The 24,915-nt window shown below is 43.6% G+C and overlaps 1 protein-coding gene across 1 annotated transcript in view; it reads right to left on the reverse strand.

Annotated features, from left to right (window-relative positions):
* The window catches only part of CROCC (ciliary rootlet coiled-coil, rootletin), a 2,018,646-nt gene that overhangs the window by 584,951 nt on the left and 1,408,780 nt on the right, over positions 1–24,915 (reverse strand). The window contains exon 27 of the mRNA XM_044061829.1: positions 10,692–10,909. Coding sequence (XP_043917764.1) covers positions 10,692–10,909 — 218 coding nt within the window. The remainder of the gene's footprint in view (positions 1–10,691; positions 10,910–24,915) is intronic.

Below are 24,915 nucleotides of genomic sequence, written 5' to 3' on the forward strand. Positions count from 1 at the left end.
CATCCTTGAGATCTATCGAGCACATCCAATCGCCCGTTTCGAGAAACGGGATTATCGTCTAAAGCGTGACCATCCGGAACTTTTCCTTTTTGACAAAGGAGTTGAGATTGCTGAGGTCTAAGATGGGCCTCCAGTCCCCTGTTTTCTTTGGAACTATAAAAGAACCTGGAGTAAGTTCCGGATCCTATTTGGTCCGCCGGGACTGGCTGGATGACTCTTTTTTCCAGCAGCCTCTGAATTTCTACGGCTGCTAGACTCCGTAGACTGGGTGGAACATCTGGGATTCTTGTCCGAATGGAAGGGAATTCTGAAAAAGGAATGATGTAGCCTATGGTGATTATGCTTTTTACCCAGGAATCTGATGTAATTCCTAGCGAGGCGTCTGGGTATAAAGCTAAGCGACCCCCGACTGCCTCCAAAGTAGGACGGTCAGAATTCCTCTCAGGAGTGCTGATAGGGTTTACCAGGGAACTGCTCCCTGTCACCCTGGTTCTGCAGACCCCCCTCTGCCGCCTGGGCAGTGTCTACCATTGTACCCCCCTCCTCTGCCCCTAGAGGGGGTTTCACTACGGGTGTTCTGGAAAGCTCCTTGGGACTTTCGGAACCACATTTTTCCACCTCTCTGCCCTTTGGGGTATGGTCTAGTGGGGGTGGAAAAACGGACTCCTATGGCAGATAGAGTCTTTCCTTCCTGCTCACACCTAGTGAGTGTCTCCTTGACGTTGGGCCCAAACAAGGAAGAGCCATCAAATGGGGTATTCACAAAGGAAGACTTGAAGGCTTCCGCAAAGGAGCATAAGCACATCCAGGATTATCTCCGCAGAGCTATCGCTGAACCCGCTGCCTGGCTCGATCCCTCGGCTGCATAAGAAATGAGCCTCATGGACGAGTTTACAATGGAATTAAGGGTGTTAAGCTGTGCCGTCACTTTCTGGGAGATAGCATCACCTGTGTTGCCCTGTAGAGCATCTCCAAGCTCTTCTAGGAGATCTCGTTGAAGACGGGTAAAATGGGTTAAACAGTTAAGCGATCTCATTGCAAATGTCACAGAACTAAAGATGCGTTTCCCATATCTGTCCATTGTCCTGGAATCTCTATTAGGAGGATGGACAGAGGAAGAGGTGTCTGACATCTCTTTCTTGGTGGCCGCCGCCACCAACATGGCATCAACGGGAACCCCTTTTGTGAGAAAGGACTTATCCTGAAGGCAGGTGATAAATTTGTTGTGCCTCCGAGAGACCGGTTCCATAGAATCAGGAGACTCCCATGCCTTTCGAGCGATCAAATCCATTAATTCATCGAAAGGCGGAGTAACCCAGGAGGTGGAGGGCTGAGATCCAAAAGCCTTCAGGAGCACCGACTCATCCTCAGTAGGGGTAAGGGACTGCCAGTCACCCCTCTGCCTTAGTATTTCAAGGATGTCTGCAAAAGAGACATCCTCAGAGGAGGATCATGGGGACCCTTCTGATTCCTCCAAGTCGGTGTCTGATGTTAAGGATTCCTGGGGGGAATCTAAATGCCTCCTCTTACACAGTCTTTTCCTGGGAACTTCATCAGTTGGGACGTCTGGTGAAGTCTCAGTCAAGCAGGGGTCACCCAATGGGGTTACCTGAGGCTCTGGGTCTCGACGCTTAGTGAGAACCTGTGGTGTAGAGATAGAGCGCCGCCCTTTAGGGGAGGAAGAGGAAGGAACCGAAGAAGTGAGGGTCTTAGCAGACATGACCTTTCTCATGTCATCAAAGGCACCGGTTTCCTGACCCGAGGAGTCTGCCGGTTCCGAAGAAGATGGCAGCCTCCCAGGGGCCGAGACCACGGACTCAAAACCAGAGGACAGAACCGAGCTCACCTGCGCCGAAGCCCCGAGAGGGAGAGTCGGAACCAAAGCATCGGTTTGACTCCCCCCTCGGAACCGGCGAGAGAGTGTCAGCTCCAAGACTCTTCGATTGGAACAGAAGAAGTCAAGGTTGAAGGAGCCGAGAGCACTGGAGCAGGCCTCGGCTCCGAGGGTTCCACCACTATCGGATCCTCTCTTTCCGGCTCCGAAGGCTCAACTGGCCTCGATGGAAGAGCAGAACGTAGGCTTCGAAGCCAACTGGGTCGAAGCTGCAAGCAATTTGGCCAGGGCCAGGTTCACCAAAAGTCTCTGTACCACTCGGTCCACATCGATGTCAGAAAGGGCACCGGAAGAACGGGTCAAAGGAGCCGAAAAAGCCACTGACTTAAGGATCAGAGATTTCAAAACCTCCGGCACCGGTTCCAACACAATGACTTGGCTCCGAGGTAAGATCTCGGTGCACGGCTCCGAAGGCTCCAGAGGTGCTCAGAGCCAAAAACTTGTGCTCCGAAGACACCTTAGACGACTTCGACCCCTTCAAGGACTTGTAGGTCTGGTCAGTCTTATCCAGTATATCCTGGAAGTCCGATTTCAACAGTCCTCTATCTACCAGTTTCCTTCTCCTCTCTAATAACACCCTGCCACTGAAGGAATGGCAGATAGAGCAATCCTCCTGCAAATGTAGCGGACCCAAACAATAAACACAAGAACCATGATTATCCGTGATGGACATCTTTTGTCCACAGTCACACTTTTTAAAACCAGATTTTTGCTTCTCTTACATTATGAAAATTTGTCCAATAACACCACAAAACAGCTTAGAAGTTCAGATCCCTGAACTGCAATAACTATAGAAAGAAAACACAAACACTCAATACAAAATATAAGGGGATAGGGTATTAAATGTGACAGAGCCCTGTCAAGTAGAGTAAATCAAGAAGGCTAAAGGCCTAGGAGCAAACCGCTCCGAACTAAAAAACAAAATACCAGCTTAGATTACCTACTCTAAACCACCAAAAAGGAAAGAAAATGTGAAGCCTCACTAAATATCAGATATCTGATAGATATTAAAAGTCTAAATATGCAAATATAAAATAAAAAGAATACTGGCCCGAGCTTCTTCAGAAGATCGTGTGATCCGTTGCAGTGGCAAACTAGATCTGGGGTTTGGCAGCAGAGCATCATGGGATAGGGACTGTGTCTCGAGCTTCTAAGAGATCTAGAGCTTGGAAAGCGGCCGACTCAGAGCCGATGGATCGGCTCCGAACCCACATGTAAGAACAAACAGCGAGATTGAACAACTTCACATCTATAGTTATGTAAGAATAGGAAAATGAACTAAGTAGGTATTGAGAAGTATGTAGAAGGTTAATTGGCAAGAAAGCTGAAAGGAGAGAATGGAGATCACCTAGGCAGCCTTTATATGTATCCTAATATTTTGGAGGAAAAAGGTATGATGGAAAGCAGATAGGGTGAGCTGTAGAAGAAAGCTAGGAGAAAAGGAAGGAGCAGCCTAACTGCTACTTAGGCTGAAAGGAGAGAATGGGTAAAAAAGGAAATAGTCTAGTCATTCTGCCACAAAGGCTATGAGCTGGGAAAGGAAAAAAGGGTTACAACAGCCTGTCACTTAGGTTGCAAGGAAAAGACAAAAACACAGGGAGAGAGTCTTGTTGTGTGTGGAGTAAAGGGATAGAGGGACTCCAGTGACCTATCTATCTAAACTGTAGAAATGGTGCAGCATAATTAGTATAAACCAAGAACCATGCAGAAAAAAAACGAAAGGAAAAATAACAACAAAAGGATAGATAGTTGTCTTGAGAGTGGATTAAAGGAAGAAAGGGGTTACAAAAGCCAACTATCATGTATGGCATGATGGGAAAAGATAGGAAGAAAGGGAACAGAAAGTTGCGCCGAGTGTGGAATAAAGGGTAGGACTTACCTATGTCCCACTTAGGCTGAGAAGAAGAGGGGTTTAGGGAGTACAGAAGAGAGAGGGAAGGGTTGATAAGATGAGACAGAAATGTTAGTTTTAAGCTGGAAGTAGAAGTGTGAGGGGGCAGTAGTACAGTCAGGAAAGTGTAGAATTTAGGGTGAACAGAAGTTAGAGGACAGTAGTAGAAGTGTGTACATTGCATGGACCATAAAGAGTAAGGAGAAGACTTAGGTAAACTGAGAATGCATGGACCATAAAGAGTAAGGAGAAGACTTAGGTAAACTGAGAATGCATGGACCATAAAGAGTAAGGAGAAGACTTAGGTAAACTGAGAATGCATGGACCATAAAGAGTAAGGAGAAGACTTAGGTAAACTGAGAATGCATGGACCATAAAGAGTAAGGAGAAGACTTAGGTAAACTGAGAATGCATGGACCATAAAGAGTAAGGAAGACTTAGGTAAACTGAGAATGCATGGACCATAAAGAGTAAGGAGAAGACTTAGGTAAACTGAGAATGCATGGACCATAAAGAGTAAGGAGAAGACTTAGGTAAACTGAGAATGCATGGACCATAAAGAGTAAGGAGAAGTCTTAGGTAAACTGAGAATGCATGGACCATAAAGAGTAAGGAAGACTTAGGTAAACTGAGAATGCATGGACCATAAAGAGTAAGGAGAAGACTTAGGTAAACTGAGAATGCATGGACCATAAAGAGTAAGGAGAAGACTTAGGTAAACTGAGAATGCATGGACCATAAAGAGTAAGGAAGACTTAGGTAAACTGAGAATGCATGGACCATAAAGAGTAAGGAGAAGACTTAGGTAAACTGAGAATGCATGGACCATAAAGAGTAAGGAGAAGACTTAGGTAAACTGAGAATGCATGGACCATAAAGAGTAAGGAGAAGACTTAGGTAAACTGAGAATGCATGGACCATAAAGAGTAAGGAGAAGACTTAGGTAAACTGAGAATGCATGGACCATAAAGAGTAAGGAGAAGACTTAGGTAAACTGAGAATGCATGGACCATAAAGAGTAAGGAGAAGACTTAGGTAAACTGAGAATGCATGGACCATAAAGAGTAAGGAGAAGACTTAGGTAAACTGAGAATGCATGGACCATAAAGAGTAAGGAGAAGACTTAGGTAAACTGAGAATGCATGGACCATAAAGAGTAAGGAGAAGACTTAGGTAAACTGAGAATGCATGGACCATAAAGCGTAAGGAGAAGACTTAGGTAAACTGAGAATGCATGGACCATAAAGAGTAAGGAGAAGACTTAGGTAAACTGAGAATGCATGGACCATAAAGAGTAAGGAGAAGACTTAGGTAAACTGAGAATGCATGGACCATAAAGAGTAAGGAGAAGACTTAGGTAAACTGAGAATGCAAGTCAGAGGAAGCGTTAACTATGTGTTCCAAGGATGATAGAAGTGATAATACAGAATGTAGCAGAAGTCCCTAGTGACCTAGAGAGAAGGTAGAAATGAGGATGCACCATGCAGTAGGGGGTGACTAGGGACATAGTGAGGGAGTAGTAAAAAAATATTACAGAAGGGAAAATCAAAGAATAACCTGATAGAAGAAAGTAAGGAATATGTAGAATGTAGTGTACGTTTGTGGGGGGGGGGTAAAGCTTTACAGCTTATATAGGGAAAGAGATGGAAATGATTATGTACTTTGTGCTAATTAGGCGTGCTAAGTTAGAAAGCTCCAAGTTTCTAGTGTATGTAATAAGCAGCACTTGACAGAGAATGATGCTTATAGGAGTGATTTGTAAGCATGGAGCTGGGATCAAGGGGTTACAGCAATCCTTCCTCTTGAAGGCTAGTCAAGCTTGACAAATGATGCTGTGAACTTCTGCTCACCACATGCCATGAAATTAAAAACAGCATCCCACCACTACTCTTTAATTTCCACACTGAAGGTTGCCATATATTAAAGTGACTACATTTAGAAAATGTAACCAAAGAGTACAATTTTTCAAACCTCATATTCACATTACAGGACAGCCTCCTAGCAAATAGAAACTCATAAACACGGACATAAATAAAATCCTTGCTCTATAATAGTCTGAAAGACACTTTAAATGTCACTTCTACCATTCTGCTTAAAGGTCTGCCTTACAGACTAAACCGTTACATAAAATGAAAAAAAAAATTTCTCAAAATATCTAAAGTATAGACATTCTATAAAAAATGTAAATTAGCATGCAAACATGGCAATTCTATGCTAGGAACAATATACTGACACCCAAACAATATATGTCGTTAGCTAACAAGTGCATTGTAATCTAGTACTTGCAAATATGATGCATTTGCTAAGTGATATCAACTAAATATTAACTTTTCTGTGTTATGTCTAAAGTCTAAATCTTGGCTGAAAAGAGACATAGTGCCACACCCACCTCACCTGATTTAAAGGAAAGTAAAATCCTCTACCCACTAGATGAGCTTTAGACACAATGTTTACAAGTGTTTCTTTTAAGGTGCATACCCATCTCAAAACACACTTTTCCCATCTTTAACTTCCTTACAGACTGTTATTTTTCCATTTCCTTAGTTTTTCTGTTTGGCACCAAGAAGACAGACATCTAGATACTTCCAAGATGGCTGCACACTAATCAACAGTTTAATTTCAGCTCTCTCAGTGTGAAAACAGAAACTGAGAAAAAGGACTGCCATTGAAAACTTATTTCGGTAACATTCAGTTACTGGCTAGTAAGTGCATCGTTTGGTTGCCTTACAAAGAAGAAATTTTGATAACATGAAAGAAAATCAACTAGAAAAATTGAAAAGAAAACACTAGTACTTCAAGGCTTAGCTTTGATTCAAGAGATAACTTCCAGTAATTTATAGAAAAAAATAAATTAAATGTACCCAGTGGTGATTAAAATAAGTGAAGCACTGAAGGAATACATCAACTCAAATTTAACAAAAGACTGAAAAATAGAAGCTTTAACTACTAGTTGTTCAGATGAACTGATAAAACTCCAAAAATTAGAAAAAGAAAGGAAGAAAAAGCTTTCTAAGTATGAGGCTTCTCCAGAAGAGATGTTTCAAAAAATAGTAGAATGAGAATACATTGCATGCACAGAAAACTTGACATTTTCTACTGCACTAGAGAAACAGGAAGGAAGTGACTGTATTAACTTTATGAAATCACAAATAAGCAACTAGACTGGTGTTCCACTGCAGGACTTTTTTACCTGAAAAGGGCAATATGACTGTAAGCTCCAAACCTGCCCATGAGAAAGCAGCCAAGACCTATATTAGTAAACATGCAATCATAACAACAGAAAGAGTTGATCCTGACAAGACTGTGGCAAAACAGAATAATATTAAAAAGTGGAGACATTAACAGACTTTGTGGAAAAAGTTATTCACTGTACAACAGGCAGAAGAGAAGCTAATTTATCCCAGCAATCAAGGAATGTTGAGAAGTAGGCGTGGGATCAAAGCTGCTGTATCCACCTGTTTTCAGAGTACTTTTTGCTGGATGATCAAAGACATTGGTGATGCACAACAGGCTAAGGAGGAAATAAAAGTTTAATTCTTCTGACAGTAATGCTCATAGAGAGATGATGCCAGTGAAGGAAAATGTTTGTGAGACAGAAAGAATGCAGGAATTGAGTAGAAGAATCAGGAGTACCTTAGTCTTGGACCAGACTCTAGTGTTGGGAGATGGAGATGATCAGGAAGAAAACCAGCAACACTGAAATTAGTGAATAAATGTGATATTATAATGCTTCAATCACATTTGTGAAATACAGCTTTGAAAATAAAAGTGGCTGAGAAATGACTGGACTTTTGCTGACTTTCTTAAACTTGTGAGTGGATTGTAAAGCATATTACCCCATGTTATGTACTAAACTTTAGAAGGACATTAAAGGGGAAAAAAAGAAGTAAGTGTAAGAAAACAATTATTGTTTGCATCAGTATTTGTATAAAATGTATACAAAGTGCATGTTATACTGTATCACAGCTTTGTATAGTGTGCAGTCTGGGGTGTCTTAAATGATGTGGAGGGGGTCTTTATGGTGACTACTGTATCTGTTAAAGATATTAAAGTAAACAAGCACTTTTTTAGTTGTAGGAAATATAGGTTTTACAGTATAACAAGAGAAGAAAGACTAAACAGAAGCAAGTTTAAGTTAATATAATGCTGTTATTGTGTGTTGCCAAGGTGGAGGTGGGGTGTAAAAGTGTACTGATTATACAATGACTGCTCATTTCCCTCCAGAAACAAGCACAGTGATTGGACAGCCCAACAAATGCTCCCATTGTATATCGAGCATATACCAATAGAAAAAAGTCCAGCCAATGAAGTACTATTGAGTGCTAGATGTTCTATTGATATATGCTGAGGGACAGCAAAATACAATAAAATCAGGTGTAATCAGCAAAACTAAAGAAACAGAAACATACCTGATTTTTCTGTATTTCTCCACTGTCCTTCATAAAATCGTGACTTTTTAAACATTAAAAAAAAAGGCAACGGACAGTCTCTTTTCTCCATTACTTCTCCTGCACTGCACTGATGTACAAGCATGGGAACACAAGTCCCATACAAATGCACAGTACATCAGTAAACAAGGAAGAACGCAGAAGAAGACCGAAGTGTGATGATATAAATACAGTCTTTAAGAAAGGTAAGCAATTTCTTTCTTAAATAATGTCATTGTATAAAATAAATAATCCACAACTGTTCGTGGGACTATCAGGATTTACCCACTATTAGCTTTGTTTAATTACTCAGTCTTTGCCCTCTTGATCAAACCATACCAACAATGAGTAAATTCTGATAGACCTATACACAGTCATGGATTATTGATTAATAATATTATATGCAGAACTTAGATGATAATTTCCCTTGTTTCTACAAGAGCAAATGTGCAGATTAATGACCTTGGCTTAAACTATAAATTTTTCAGTAAGCAAATAGGCTTGAAAAATAAGGCAAAATAATGAAAGCCATGAAAATTGCTAAACTTCTTACATACATAATGATATTATCCTGTTTTTTCCATTACCAAATATACTCAGTGAAAGACAAGAAGTCTGCAGCTGAAGGTAATTAGCCAGAGGAATCCCCTACATTCTATTTTGAGTGAAATTTACAAAGATTACTTTGTTCATCTGCAAGTTGCTAGCTTTTTTCATAGCTGACAACCTTTACGTGGGGACAGGTTGTCTGTAGGTGGAAGCAGTTAATCTTGAGAGTTCTGAGCATTCAAACACACAAAAGGTAAAAGTGTAATGTCAAAAAGTTCAGTGAAAAATACATTTTGAAACAAAGGGAAGTGAATAAAAGACAGCAGCCTCTCAGCCTTAATATTTTAATGCATTTAATAGAAAAGCCCATAATTTACTTATTTTTAAACTTAGCCACTGCACTTTTATTAAAGCTAAAAGTAATGTTTTCTGAAAGCATACACGCTGTTTTTCACATCTGGGAGGGAAAAGAGATAAAAAAGAGCAGAAAGCATTCAGGGAAAGGAGGATTACAGGCTATAATATGCACTTTAGCACAGGTAACCTTAATTTTAGATTAGGTTTTGCCTGTGCTTGTGGCTGTCAATTTGGTTTCCCATCTGGAGGGCTAGACTTCATTTGTTAATAATGTACACAGTATTCCAGTACTATCAGATAATGTAAGCTCCTCTCTGACTCAGTCTTTCTCATCCCTTAGGTATACTTTATTCAAGTATTTTGATCATTTATCAGTGCCTGCATTTTACTTTGAATTCTTTGTAGGTATTTCCAAAGCTATGCTCTCAGGTATATGAAATAATTAATGCCAGAGCTTTTTTTTCTGGATCAGTAACATGTTTCCAAATTTCCATCTAATTATTTAAATGTTTATACAGACTTATCTCAAAATCCAAAAGCACTTTAAAATCAGAAACCATTTTCTTCTACCATCTGTTACACAAAGCACAGGAGGGAATATCAAAGCAATTTCAGTGACAGAAATTTTAATTTAAGAGCTTTACATCATACCCTACACTACAAAGCCTTAATACTTTCAAAGTGAAACAGCCTTCGATAACGCATTTCTTCACAACTCAATATCAGTGTTTATTTTTCACATTCCAGACAGTCTTTAATTCTAAAAGAGTACAAAAAATGTTATGAGGGGCCAGGTGTGCGTATGCACACACGTACATATATACATACATACATACACACACACACACACACACACACACACACACACACACACACACACACACACATTGCACAGCCAAAAATGAGTCGGTCAAAAATTAATTAAAAAATAGCATGACATGGGTCAGTTAATGGTTCAGATGTCTGACTACCAGCTGGGGGAAAGTAGAAATAAGAGCCATCCCACTCTTCTGCTTCCTAAATAACTTTTACAGAGGTTTGAGTATTGCCGCACACTTATGAGGACCAAAGCACAGAACAGCTTGTCCCAGTGATCATTCTACACGGAATGACCAAGGTACTTAGCACGCCAATGCTGCCAAAGGGAAGGATATTGGATTAAGCATAAATTAAAAAGTATTCAACACACATTATAAAGATAATTGGATCCTGCCTCCTATTTACTTTTTCCACACGAGGTAAACAAATGTGGAAAGTTTAATTGGAGAAGACAAGAATGTTAAAAAGAAAACAAAACAGGTGATGAAAAAACAAAAGGGTGGCAAATGTTGGCCTTCTACAAAAATATGCATAAAATGAAATGTGAAAAATAGCATGACAGGTAGCTAGAGTAATGCCGATAACTACTTCTGTCATCTATCACTAATTTTACTTACATGTGAACATTAGAATGAACAGCCATTCAGTAAGTTACAAATACAGACTCTGAAAGGTGTAACTAGTTACAGGCATAGAGAAAAGGACACTGAACAAGGACAACAAAGTAAAGCAGTTAGTTAAAAAAATTTCTTACTCGATCCCTCTGAACATCTCTCAGTTCCTGAAGGAAATCTCTAAGTGCTGTGCGTACTACTTCAGGATCGATATCTGCAACAAACTGTTCACTGCGTCCTGGAGAGAAGGAGTGATCAGGTGATGTAGGACGTGATCCTGGACTGCGCTCAGGGGTGCCTGTTCGTGGAATGGGGCTGCCTCTACCATCTGTTGTAGTGGTAAAGGTATTATCATAACCTGAAACAAACAAAAAAAAAACTTTTACACAAACTATAAATACTGTTAATACAGAATGCCAGAAAGAAAAAAAAAACATACATGGTTTGTAAATGATCTCTACTTAACACTGCTCACTCATCTCTTCAAAACATAATGTGGTAGCTAGAATGCTGTTCCAAAGCAAGGTGTTTGGCTGTACTTTCAATGACGTAATTTTCACAGTGAGACTAGGAAGCCACATTGTTGATGAAAAATGGGAGGTCTCGATGGGCAATAAAATAGATCAAGGCTCAGACCCACATAGAAGCTTAAATTTTGTCCTCAAGCTACAAGAAAAAAAAACAGCACCACTTTTGTGTCAGTGGAACACTGTACACAGGAAAGACAAGTCTGTAACTAATGTGGTCGTCAGGGGAACATGCACCTGTGGAACACTGTACACAGGAAAGACAAGTCTGTAACTAACATGTGGTCATCAGGGGAAAGTACAGTTTTGTACCTACCATAAATGTAGATGTTCGAGTGCTAATACAGCTGCAATAATCACAGATGGGTTTTCAGCCGTCAGGCGGTCCCTCGGTCGGCCGAATTCCAAAGTCTTGGTCCGGCGTCGGTTGTCGTCGCTTACTCTTCTGACGTCAGGTAGGCCAGAGTATATAAGACACAGCCGACGCCATGTTCTTCAGTCTTTCTTGCCCCAGATGTCAGGTGCCCCCAAAAGGAAGGCAATACATAAGTAAAGCTTATCCACATATGCAAGCAATGCAATGTAATGCAAAATCAGTGTAAGCAAGCAAATAAAACATAGCAGGATAACCTAGTCAGGAGGTATGAAGAGGTTGTTAGGCCCCATGCCCTTACCAAGAGGGGAAGGGGGGAGGGAAACCTGTACTGCAGCTGTATTAGCACTCGAACATCTACATTTATGGTAGGTACAAAACTGTACTATGTTCATCGTGCATACAGCTGCAGTAATCACAGATGGGTAGAGTCCCAAAGCTATGCATAGGGTGGTAGGTACTATGAGGAACTGGGTTGAGCCAGAATGCCCTGCAAAACAGCAGTGGCAAAGCCTGCTCTTGTTCTGGAATATAAGGGCAGGTGGTAGTGTTCTGTGAAGGTATGTACAGAACTCCAAGTGGCTGCCTCCAAAATATCCTTAGTAGGCACACCTCTGAGGAAGGCTGTAGAGGTGGCTGTGGCCCTGGTGGAGTGAGATCTGATACCAGTAGGGACAGATTTCCCATGATAGGAGTAACAAAATCGTATGCAGTGGCCAATCCACTTGGAAATGGTCTGTTTGGTAACTGGTTTCCCTTGAGCCCCTACGGCATAGGACACAAAAAGTTGTTCTGATTTCCTGAAGGACTTTGTTCTGTCCAAATAGTAACGTAGCTGCCTATGGATGTCTAAAGAGTGAAGCAGCCTTTCCCCTTTGTTTTGAGGGTTAGGATAAAAGGTAGGTAGGTGTATGTCTTGGTTTAAGGCTACCCTGGATACCACTTTTGGCATAAAAGATGGATTAGTACGAAGGGAAACCCTATCCTGATGGAAGATGAGGAAAGGCTGCACCGCCATGAGGGCCTGTAGTTCAGAAACCCTACGAGCTGAAGTGATGGCCAGAAGGAAAGCTGTTTTCCAGGACAAATATTGCAGATCTGTTGAGGCAGCAGGTTCAAAGGAGGCAATGTTAATTTTTCTAGTATGTAATTAAGGTCCCAGGCTGGTATTGGTTGCTTCCTTGGAGGTCTTATATTCTTAGCCCCTCTGAGGAACTGCCGTAAGAGTGGGTGAGAGAATAAAGGAGGATCCGTGTTGAATTCTGCAGAAATGGCTGAGGCGTGTATTTTAATGGAAGAAAATGAAAGTCCACTGTTCAGCAGTTCAGCTAGGTACTGTAAAACCTGAGGCAAGTTCAATTTTCTAGGGTTCTGTCCTCTTTTCTCATTCCAACAGCAAAACCGCTTCCATTTTCCGGAGTAAGCTTTTCTAGTAGATGGTCTTCTGGCCTCCAAAATGACATCCTGCACCTCCTTGGAGAGTAGAGTCTGATGTGGTGTTAAGGAATTTTCCATGCAGCGAGGTTGAGTGTTTTCAGCTGACTGTGAAGGGTTTTGTAGCTGTTCTGCGTCAGCAGAAGAGGTATAAGAGGCAGGGACCAGGGAGGAGTATGTGTTAGGCTCCTCAGGAGTGGATACCAGTGTTGCCTTGGCCAGTCTGGAGCAATCAGTATCATCCTCGGTTTGTCTGTTCTTGCTTTCAAAAGCACCTTGGGCAGAAGAGGCAGAGGTGGGAATGCATAAACTGTCCATGTTGTCCAACTGAATGAAAGGCGTCCACTTTCCAGGTCTTTGGATGGAAGGTCCTTGAACAAAACTTTTCAATTGATGGTTCCTGTGGGAGGCAAAAAGATCTATGTCTGGCCTCCCCCACGCTTGGATTATCTCCGTAAACACCTGTGGATGTAGCTTCCATTCGTGTGGATCTGTCATATTCCTGCTCAGAGTGTCTGCCAGTGTGTTTTCCAGTCCTGGCAAGTACTGTGCTTGAAGTTCGATTTGTCTTTCCAGAGCCAAGTTCCAAAGAGTCATGGCTAGTCTGCACAAGGGGTATGAGTGAGTTCCTCCTTGTTTGTTTATGTACCTCATTACTGTGGTGTTGTCTGTTCTTATCAGTAATTGTCCTGGATGCAGGAAGTCCTTGAAAGCTGTAATTGCATTTATTACTGCTAGCATTTCTTTTGATTGATGTGAAGGTGCTTTTCCTTTTGGGACCATCTGCCCTGAATGCACCTGTCCTTCATGTGCGCCCAGGCGTAATCTGAGGCGTCTGTGGTTATGACTTGTTTTGCTTGAGGCTTGCAGAATGGAAGGCCTGTGTTTACTTGACATGCTTGGGCCCACCATAGAAATTCCTTTTGCAGACATGGAATTATTGGTATAATTGCTTCCAAGCTGTGACTGTGTTGAGACCATAGATTTTTTAGGTACCATTGAAGTTTCCTCATATGCAGCTTTGCACATGGGATTAGAAGAATGCAAGATGCCATGAATCCCAGAGCCTGCAGGATTTTTCTTGCAGTAAGCCTGGTACTTTTTGCTAGTGTTTTGAAGTACTGAGATAATTGCCCTTGTTTTTCTGGCGTAAGGTATGCCATCTGGGTGTTTGTGTCCAAGCTGGCACCCAGGAAGGTTATTTTCTGAGATGCAGTTAGCCTTGATTTCTCCTTGTTGATGGTGTATCCCAGAGAAAGCAGTAACCGTGTCACATATGCCAGATGTTCCAGTAGTATATGTTTGCTGTCCGCTTGGATCAGGCAGTCGTCCAGATAAGGGTAAATTTGTATCCCTTGAAGTCTGCAATAGGCAATCACTGATGCCAGGCACTTTGTGAATACTCTGGGCGCAGTAGATAAGCCAAAGGGCAATGCAGAGAATTGATAGTGGATTGAACCTGCAAGAAATCTGAGGTATCTTCTGCAGCTTTGTCTGATTGGGACATGCAGGTATGCCTCCTTGAGGTCCAATGTTACCAGCCAAAACTCCTTGCCCAGCATGGGAAGAAGTTGCTGTAATGTGAGCATCTTGAATTTTGTGCAGTAGAAATGTGTTTAGGATGGATAAGTCCAGAATGGGTCTCCAGTCGGTTCCTTTTCTTGGTACCAGGAAGAGTCTTGAATAAAAACCGTGACCTTGTTGGTGCGTAGGTACCATTTGTATAGCTCTCATGTTTAGGAGCTTTGAAATTTGCAGTTGTGCCTCTACCCTTTGATTTTGTGGTAGGTTTGGCATGCCTCTCATTTTTGGAAGAGTGTGAAATTGAAATTTGTAGCCTCTGTTTATAATGTCCAGTATCCATTTGTCTGTTGTGACAATATGCCAATTGCTTGCAAATAATGCTAGTTTCCCTCCCAAAGGTGCTGCCAGCTGAGACTTGCTTGGCATGGAAATGAGGGAGTCATTGGGTTTGCTTCCTGTATTGTTGTGCACTGTCTTCACCACCTCTTGGTGCTGGAGATTGCAATTGTCTGCCTCTATATGATCCTTGTGATTGCCCTCTGCCCCTTGTGCGTCTGTATCTACCTCTTTGGGGCTTGTCAGTGGCTGGAAAGGACCAGTTTTTTGAAGGCCAATTCCTGCTAAATCGTGGTGGCTGGACCTGTAAGAAAGCTTTGACAGTTTGCATAGATTTGGCTTTTTCTTCCATTTTTCGTAGTATATCCTCAGCATTAGTACCAAATAATACATCCTTTTGTAAAGGAGCATCAAGAAGTTTAGCTTTCACATGATCAGGCAAATTTTGTTCCCTAAGCCAGGCATGTCTGCGAATGACTGATCCTGTAGCAGCCGCTCTACTGGAGGCCTCTAGGGCATCATAACCACATTGTAAGGTGTGTTTACCCACTTGTTCCGCACTATGCATCATATCCTGTAACTCTTTTAAATCTGGTTGTTCAGGTTGAGACATTTTGTTTTTTAATTGTGATAACAGGAACTGTTGATATTTAATCATATGAAACTGGCAGTTTAAGGCCCTCATGGCTAGGGTGGCCGAGGTATATATCTTCTTACCTCACCTTTCTAGAGACCTAGATTCCCTTTCTGCAGGAAGTGGATTCTTGGCAGTGGAGGCCTTTAATCCCTTAGGGCCTTGTGAAATGGTTTCAGGGTCAGCATTATGGCCTTTGTAGAGAAATTGGTGAGAACTGGGTACTCTGTAATATCTATCAAGCTTTACTGGTGCAGGAGGCAGAGAATCAGGATTAAGACAAGCCTCCGAATAGACATCATCCAGTACCTCCAAAACAGGGGGTATAGCCAGAGGTCTGTGCTGAGGTAACCAAAGAAATTCCCTAAGTCTTTTCTTGGAATCTGAAAAGTCTTGGCCTTCCCAATGGAAGTGTTCCCTCAAGGTGTGCAAGGTTCCCCCAAAAGAAAAATCCTCAGGGGGGGATACAGAAGGAATGGACTGTTCCGCATCCGAATCCTCAAAGGGGGAGTAAGAGTGTTCCTCTGCATCAGAATGCTCTGATAAAATGGATCCCTGATCAGAAGAGGGGGATTCTTCCTCCGCTCTGGGTCTCTTGTCAGGAGGGGGCTGAGAACCTCTGATAAGAGTTATTAGATCCTCAGCCATTTTAAGCATCTGTTTCTTAGGCATGGGTCCAGGAGATGGGCCTTGAGTAGCAGGCCTAGTGTGATGCCTGGCTGCTTTGGATTTAGTAAAGGCCTTAATAGAAAAAGAAGATGAAGGCCTAAATACACCATGGGTGGAGGTGGATCTGTCCACATTAGTAGGCTCGACATAAGCCGGGGCTTCGGTTGTAGTCTGGGAAAGGGCCGATGACCCAGCGGTCTCGGGTACAGAAGACACCGCCAAAGGAGTGTCGTCGGTAGTCAGGGACTGCAAAGGCGTCTCGCTGAGAACCGGACCACGTGTAGCCTGTTTCGGCGTGGTGTCGGTGGAGACCGCGGGCCTCGCGTGTCGGTCCTTTTCCTTGTGTTTTTTGGATAAAACGGTAGTCGGAGTGTCCAACGACATTTTATAGTCAAAAGCTTTACCAAAATAGTGTTGGGCGAACTCCGCCCGACGCTTGATAGTGCGTTTATTGAAGGTAGCGCAAAAGCGACAGCCCGAGACGTTGTGGTCTGGGCCCAAACAAGGTATGCAAAGGGAATGGAAATCCTTATGCAGTATTTGCTTCCCACAAGAAATACAATTATTAACTTTTTCTGACATCGGTCTGAGGCAAGAAAAGTTTCCCCAACGGGGTACTTAGCTTTAATGAAGACTTCGGTTCCAAATATTTTCGTAATTCAGGAGCTGGCTGACCGGCACTTGCGAACTGCTTCTGCTTCGGGCACCGCGCGGGAAAAAAGACTGAAGAACATGGCGTCGGCTGTGTCTTATATACTCTGGCCTTCCTGACGTCAGAAGAGTAAGCGACGACAACCGACGCCGGACCAAGACTTTGGAATTCGGCCGACCGAGGGACCGCCTGACGGCTGAAAACCCATCTGTGATTACTGCAGCTGTATGCACGATGAACATCAGCAAGGTGCAACAAAGCACAACCTTCAAAACTGAAATGTGTCTGCAGGTCTCTGCTCTTACTATGCTTAGATTGTGATGTAAAGTATAAAAGACGCATATGAGAGAGGAAAGGGACAGACATACAGACCATGTGGTGAAAATATGAAATGAGTATTGGCAAAAAGTGACAGGTAAGTGAATACATATAATGGATAATCTTCAAAAGGATGTTCTGAGAGCTGGTAGAATATCTTTGTACATCCTTTTTATGCCATCTCATATTGAGTCCTCACACCTGGGGGCAACAGTGCACTCTTGCCCATGTAAAGGTGCTTGTGGCAAACTTAATGGAATTGCACGTCAAGGATCCCTATTTTTTTCCGCATCCAGCATGGGTGAACACCTGCAAGCAAACAGAAAACAGAACGATGATATAAACCTTAAACACTTACAGATGCATTTTCTGCCAAATACCATAGAAAAAGAGCCTTGAACAAGTGAGGATTGTTAAAAGAGAAAAATACACAGAAAATAATAGCTCTCTTAAATGTCAGCTGATAAATTAAATACTTGAAAATCTTTTGTTTCTTACTTTAAAGAGACTTCTCAATTGGGTAAATATTTATTTATTTATTGACATTTGTTAACCAGGTTTGTCCAACTGGGCTTGTGGCCCATTTTCAGTGGAGACCCAAGGAGAAAAGCTCCAGTAATACATTTTAAAACAAGTACAATTTTAAACAATATTGATATAATAGCAGTTATAGCAAAACGATTCACATATGTTGGGATACATGCATAAAGTTAAAGTTGCATTAAAAAGAAGCTAAGTAACAATTTTATATTGATGTAGTTCGATAGGTCAACAATGAACATTTTTTGTTTGTATAAAATTGTGCAAATGCATAGTAGACACATTGGAGAGAGAGGTGTAATGAGGTACTAAGTATGGTCCTTTTGAGGGTACATAAAGGGAAGGAAGACTAGGTACGGTCATGGCAAGGACAGGTTCTGGAATTGAGAAAATAAGCTTTTAGTTCATTTTTAAAGTGTGAGGTGTGGGAGATTGAACATAAGTCAAGGGGAAGTTTGTTCCAAGCATGGGCAAGGGAGTGTTTGTAGAGTAGTTTGCCTACTGACCTTTTTGGGTAGTAGATATCAAGTAATTGCTGGTTAGAAGTACGGAGGGTCCCGGATGGGATGTAGATGGAGACTAAGGAAGATAGAGATGGACAGAAGGAGGGTTTATAAAGAATAGAGTGTTGCAAATGAAATTGATAAGATAGCAGAAACTGGGGAAGTTCAAGCCATTGAAGAGAGTTTAAAGAAATGCAGTGGTGTGAGTTGTATGGGGAGTTAGTAATGAATCTGGCTATTTTATGGTAAGTCTGTTGCAGTTTGTTTAGAGTGGAGGCCTGGATATTGGTAAGAACTGGGATGGCATATAAGAGGGAGGGGAGGAGGAGTGCCTGGCCCAGGGTAAGTCTAGATTCAGGGGTTAGGAATTTTTTGTTCAGATATAGCAGACCTAGTTTCTGGTTTATATATATATATATATATATATATATACATATATATATATATATAAGAACATATACATATATATATATATATATATATATATATATATATATATATATATATATGTATATATATACATATATATATATATATATGCAGAAACTCACCAGCAGTATCTTCAAAAAGGCAGTAACAAAAAGGAAGCCACACAGTGTAATAAAGCACCTCAGTGAGTACTGGAACTGCAAGGTCATTTTCTTGAAAGCCATTTATAGCATATAGTGTTTGCATGTTTCTCCACTGTTCTGTGACCATGCAGTTGGTATGCATAAGTGTGGGGGTTCACGGGGCATGCCACCTAGAAAAATATATTTCACTGTTCTCTGAAAGAGGATTTCAGCAATCTCAATACACTATACTCTTACTTGCCAAAATTTCCCTTGCTAAGTCAACACAGATTCCCATCAAAAACACTAAATGGAGTAAGAGCTGGGAAAGAAAGCGATGGACGGGAAAGTGACCCCTAAAGTAAAGAAATAGCAAAGACCAAATAAATCGTGGAAAGCAGATCCAAACTAAAATGTCTAGTAAAGGTAAGTACCAAAGACCAATCTGGTCATGGTATAAATGCCCTCATGGATACTCTTCCAGAAAAAGCACTACAGAAGACAATCTCCAGTGGAATTACCACTGACAATTTTTTTAATGGTCTGATGGCCTCTTTATGGCAAAATATATCCACTTGGAAAGGTCTGTTTGGCAACAGCAGCACCCTCCTTATCTGAAGCAAAGGAAGAAACAAGTATTCTGTTACTCTGTGCTCAAAGACTCTACAGATGTAAAACTGCAAGTGCCAGAAAAAAATCCAAAACAAAGAACAAGAAGTTATGTATTCACCATAACGTTCGATGTATGTAGTCCATCTCGCCTCACATTCTTACCCGTGTGTTCAGAGCCCAATATCGGCTCCGACTTGGCCAATTTTACTAGCTCGAAGTCTCTCATTAGCTGGGCCAAGTGGGTATCCCATGGTGCACTGCTCCACATCCCCAGATCTAGTTCGCTGCGAAAATCATTTGTACTCCATACATACATCACATCCATATAAAGAATAAACTAATCGAACGAACTCTGTAGATGGCAACCTAACCTCCAAATCCTCCAGGAAGGGGGAAGGTGGGAGGGTAAGTAAGAATGTGAGGCAAGATGGACTACATACATCGAACGTTATGGTGAGTACATAACTTCTTGATGTTATGTAGTCCTATCTCGTCTACATTCTTACCCGTGGGACAGCGTCCCTAGCACCTACATCCTGGGTGGCTCATAGGAAAATACTCCTGAGAACTGTGGAGCCAAAGGAAGACCTGCCCCTGGAGACCACGTCCAATTTGTAATGAGAAACAAAAGTGTGAGGAGAAGCCCAAGTAGGTGCAGCACATATATCATCCATTGACAATCTAGCTTGATAGGCTGTGGATGTAGAAACAGCCCGAATAGAATGTGCCTTGACTGGAAATGGCAGATTTTTACCTCCTGCCTGATAGATGAAAGAGATACAACCGGCTATCCATCTAGACAGCGTGACCTTGGATACCGGAGAATCCATTCGGTTTTCCGAAAAGGAGACAAAGAGTTGGTCAGATTTCTGGATATCTTTTGTCCGGTGTAGATAGAAACGTAACTGTCTATGTACATCTAATTGGTGAAATCTAAATTCTGCCTTGTTAAAAAAGTGGGGGAAGAAAAACAGGCAACTCAATGGACTGATTCATGTTAGACACAGAAGCCACTTTAGGAAGGAACGAGGGGTTTGGTCTAAGAGAGACCCTATCTTTATGGAAGATTAAATATGGGGGGGTTGATGGAGAGGGCTTGAATTTCCGAAACCCGCCTCGCTGAAGTGACTGCTGTTAAGAATGCTGTTTTCCATGTCAAGAATTTTAATTCACAGGTAGCTGCAGGCTCAAATGGTGGTAAAGTAAGGGCTTGTAGAACAAAATTGAGATCCCAGGGCATGATAGGTTCGGACACTGGGGGACGAAGCAACAGAGTACCTTTAAGGAATGCTTTGCATAGTCTGTGAGCTATGAGACTAGGTTCATTCGCTACGTGGAAATTAGATATCGCCGCCAGCTGAACTTTGATGGTGGCTGATGCAGACCCCTGATAGAAAAGCATAGACAAGAACTCCAGAACTGAATCTATTGGAGCTGTGTAAGGATCAATGCTTCTAGTATGTGCCCAGATAGAGAACCTTTTCCATTTACTAGAATAAATCTTTCTAGTGGATGGTTTATGAGAGGACGATAATATATGGACCACTTCCGGTGAAAAATTATGATGTCTGACTAAAGATGGAAGTGGAGTAGCCAGTCTGTCAACCAGAGGGTCATCAGAGAGGGGTGGAACTGTCCTGACGTGTGTCAGTAAATCTGGTTGAGGGTCCAGAATCCAAGGAGTGTCCACAATGTATGGTTGAAGAAAGGGGAACCAGACTTGACGAGGCCAGTGTGGAGCAATCAGAATCATTCTGCTTCCCAAGGATTGCGCTTTCTGAATCACCCTTGACAGCAGGGGAAATGCAGGGAAAGCATAAAGCAGACTGGAGGGCCAATCATGAACCAGAGCGTCCCTGGGTGATTCTCCCTGTGGGGGGGATCAGCGTGAAATAGTTGCAGCATTTCGCATTGAGAGGGCTGGCAAAAAGGTCGCAGCAAGGCTGACCCCATCTGCTGAAGATTTGCTCTGCAACCAGGCGATTCAGGGACCACTCGTAAGGCATCAGGATAGCTCTGCTTAGCCTGTCCACTATAACGTTGGAGTTCCCCGGAATGTGCATTGCCACCAGAAACCGTTGGGAAGCTATTGCCCAATGCCACACTCGCATAGCCTCTCTGCACAGAGGGTAAGACCGGGATCCCCCTTGCTTGTTGAGATACCACACTACTAACATGTTGTCTGAGTGTATCGCAATCGTCTCTAGAGGAAGAACCTTCTGAAGTGCCTGCAACACAAGAAGCACTGCTCTCATCTCCAGGACGTTTATATGCAAATGTATCTCGTGTTCCTGCCACGTGCCTTGGACTGTCCTACCAAGATAATGCCCCCCCCCCCCATCTGGGAGGCGTCCGTGGTCACCGTGACAATAGGGATGGGTGGAATGAAGGGCTTTCCCCCATTCAAACTGTTGGTGCACAGCCACCAACGGAGGTCCTGCTTGCACCTGTCCATGAGTAAGATGGGATGAGATAGTGGGAGTCTTTGGAGAGACCATTGAACAAAGAGGAGCCATTGAAGAAGTCTCATGTGTAAGCTCGCTAGAGGGACCAACATGATAGTTGCTGCCATGGTCCCTAGGAGTTGGAGAACCAGTCTTGCCTTCGCTTGTCTCAGGGGCATCAGCATGTGTATTTGTTGTTGTAATACTGTGATCCTTTCTTGTGGTAAGAATGCTTGCATTCGAATGGTGTCTAAATCTGCTCCTATAAAGGTGACATGCTGTGAGGGCAATAAGGCAAATTTTTCCCAATTTATTGTTATGCCCAGCTGGTGACATAGAGTGATGGTAGCATCCCTGGTTTGAACTAGTTGATGCCTGGTGGGGGCGGTAAGGAGCGAGTCGTCCAGGTACGGAAACACCTGGAATCCCTGATGTCTCAAGTGTGCCGTCACCACCGCCATACATTTGGTGAACACCCTGGGGGCTGTGGTGAGACCAAAGGGCAGGGCTCGAAACTGGAAGTGACTGGCTCCCAGCCAGAAGCGTAGGTGACTCCTGGATGCTCTGTCCATTTTGACATGGTAGTAAGCATCCTTGAGGTCGATGGAGCACATCCATACCTCCTCTCCCAACAATAGGAGAATCGATTGTAGTGTGACCATACGGAACTTGGACTTGTGTACGTGATTGTTGAGTCAACTGAGATCTAGTATGGGTCTCAGGTCCCCTGTTCTTTTCGGTACCAAAAAGAATCTTGAGTAAGTCCCTAATCTGATTTGGTCTGAGGGAACACGTTGGATGGCTCCTTTTTCTAGCAGCTGCGAGACCTCTGAGGCTGCTTGATCCCTTTGACTGACTGGAACATCTGGGATTTTTCGAATTGGCGGAGGTACGGAAGAGAATGGAATGAGGTAAACTCCGGAAACTATCGTTATTACCCATCGGTCCTGGGTAATGCTCTCCCAGGCTTCCGGGTATAAGGTAATTCGACCCCCGACTGGCTCTGGATAAGTGCAGTCGGGCACACCCTCAGGAATAAGAGTATGGAGAGCCACGGGAGTCGTCACGGTCTCCTAAGTTGCGGGGGCCCCCTCTGCCTCTGGGGCGATGTCTCCCTGAATAACCCCCCCATCCCCTGCCTCTGGAAGGGGGTTCACCTTGTGCGGCAGGAAAAAACCTCTGTGATTTCTTGAACCACATCCCCCCCCGCTGGGCCTTCGGATAAGGCATAGAAGGAAGGGAAAAATGGACCCATACGGCAGACAGGGTCTTTCCCTCTTGCTCGCACCTGGTGAGGGTGTCTTTCACTTTGGTCCCAAACAAGGAGGAACCGTCAAAGGGGGCGTCAGTGAAGGAAGACTTGAAGGCCTCCGCAAAGTGACACAGGCGCAGCCAGGCTTGCCTTCTAAGGGTGACCCCTGAGCTTGCTGCCCTAATCGCTCCCTCGGCTGCATACGAAATGAGCCGCATGGACGAGTTAGCAATGAAGTTGAGGGTGGAGACCTGGGCGTTAACCGTCTGAGCCACCACCTCAGGTATGTTACCCTCAAGAGTATCTCCCAAGTCTTTGAGGAGATCTCTCTGGAGCCGAGTGAAGTGAGACAGATAATTCAGCGACCATAGAGTGAAGGTTGCTGAAGATAGGGTACGCTTCCTGTACCGATCCATGGTCCTAGACTCCTTATTAGGAGGATGGACGGATGATGAAGACTCTGCTACTTCCTTCTGGGTGGCTGCCGCCACCACCATGGCATCTACAGGGACTCCTTTTGACAGAAACTCTTTGCCCTGGGGGGGGGGTGGAAAGGAATTTGTTGGGATGCCTGGCCACTGGCTCCACAGAATCGGGGTTTTCCCACACTCTTCGACAAATGAGGTCAAGAAGTTTGTCGAAGGGTGGAGACACCCAGGAGGCGGAGGGTTGAGCACCAAAAGCCTTAAGGAATACTGACTCCTCCTCGGAAGGAGATTTGGAAGGCCAGTCATCTCTTTGTTTCAGTATCTCCAGGATATCGGAGAAGGAAACATCATCAGAGGATGACTTGGGGGACCCTTCCAATTCCTCGAGGTCAGTATCCGAGGTGAGAGACTCATCCTGGGAGTCTATGTGCTTCCTCTTGCACAATTTCTTTCTAGGAGGCTCCTCAGGCACGAACTCTGGGAGACCCTCAGAAAGTTGGGAACCGCTCATGGGGGTATCCTTAGGGCCTGGCACTCTACTGTCCATGGATAGGTGAGTATCAGAGGCTCTCGCCGGGGTGGTGGGGGACGGAATGACTGACCCGGGTGATGTAGCTGATGACCTGGCCAGCGAGCTCCGCATGGTCTCGAAGGCTGGTCCCCCCGAGTCCGAGGACCGGCCGGCCTCCGAGGCCATGACCGGGACCGGGGTCCCATGAGCCGATGCAATGAGTGGGAGACTCGGAACCGACAGATGTCCCAAAGTATTCCCCTCGGGCCCAAACGAAGAGACCCGAGTCCTGAACCCTGTGGATGGAACCGACATGGTCGGAGCCGAGGTCGGCACCGACAGATCCTGAGGGGGTATTGGAGCCGGCGTAGGAACATCACTCGGAGTGGAGCATACTGGCTCCGACGACAAGGATGTGCTCGGAGGAGGAATCATCGAAACGGTCATAGGAACTGGCTCTGGAGCCGAGTGGGTCGGAGCCGAGAACAATTTAGCCAACACTGGTGACTGCAGGACCCTCTGCACCACCCTATCAACATCCAAATCAGAAAGCCTGGAGGATTTGGAGGAGAGCGATGGAGATTGGGATCTCTTATCAGGTGAACCATGCCTCACACTGGATGACCGGCTCTGAATGGGTTCAAGAATGATAGGAGCCGACGCTGATTCAGTTAACACTGATACCTCCTGTGGCCCCGAGGACAGTGGAGCCGAGGAAGTAGAGTCCAATACAGTAATCTTCTCCGGAGGCTCCGAAGATACAGTTGGAGCCGGAGACCTTTTCTTAGCCTTGGAAGCTTTGGATTTTGACTGAGTACTGGAAGCAGAGTCTATAGCTTCCTCGAACGACAGTTTTAGAAGTCCCTTCAATATTAATTTATTTTTTCTCTCTTGGAGCACCCTAGGACTGAACGCGTGGCAAAAGCTACATGACTCCTGTAAATGGATGGCTCCAAGGCAGTAAACACACACAGAGTGTCCATCTGTGATGGACATCTTATATCCACACTTAGAACATTTTTTAAAGCCAGAAGGCTTATGCTCCTTCTGATCCTT

This window comes from Protopterus annectens, chromosome 2.part0 (assembly GCF_019279795.1).
Source record: "Protopterus annectens isolate FY-2018-M chromosome 2.part0, PAN1.0, whole genome shotgun sequence".
Taxonomy (NCBI): Eukaryota; Metazoa; Chordata; order Ceratodontiformes; family Protopteridae; genus Protopterus; species Protopterus annectens.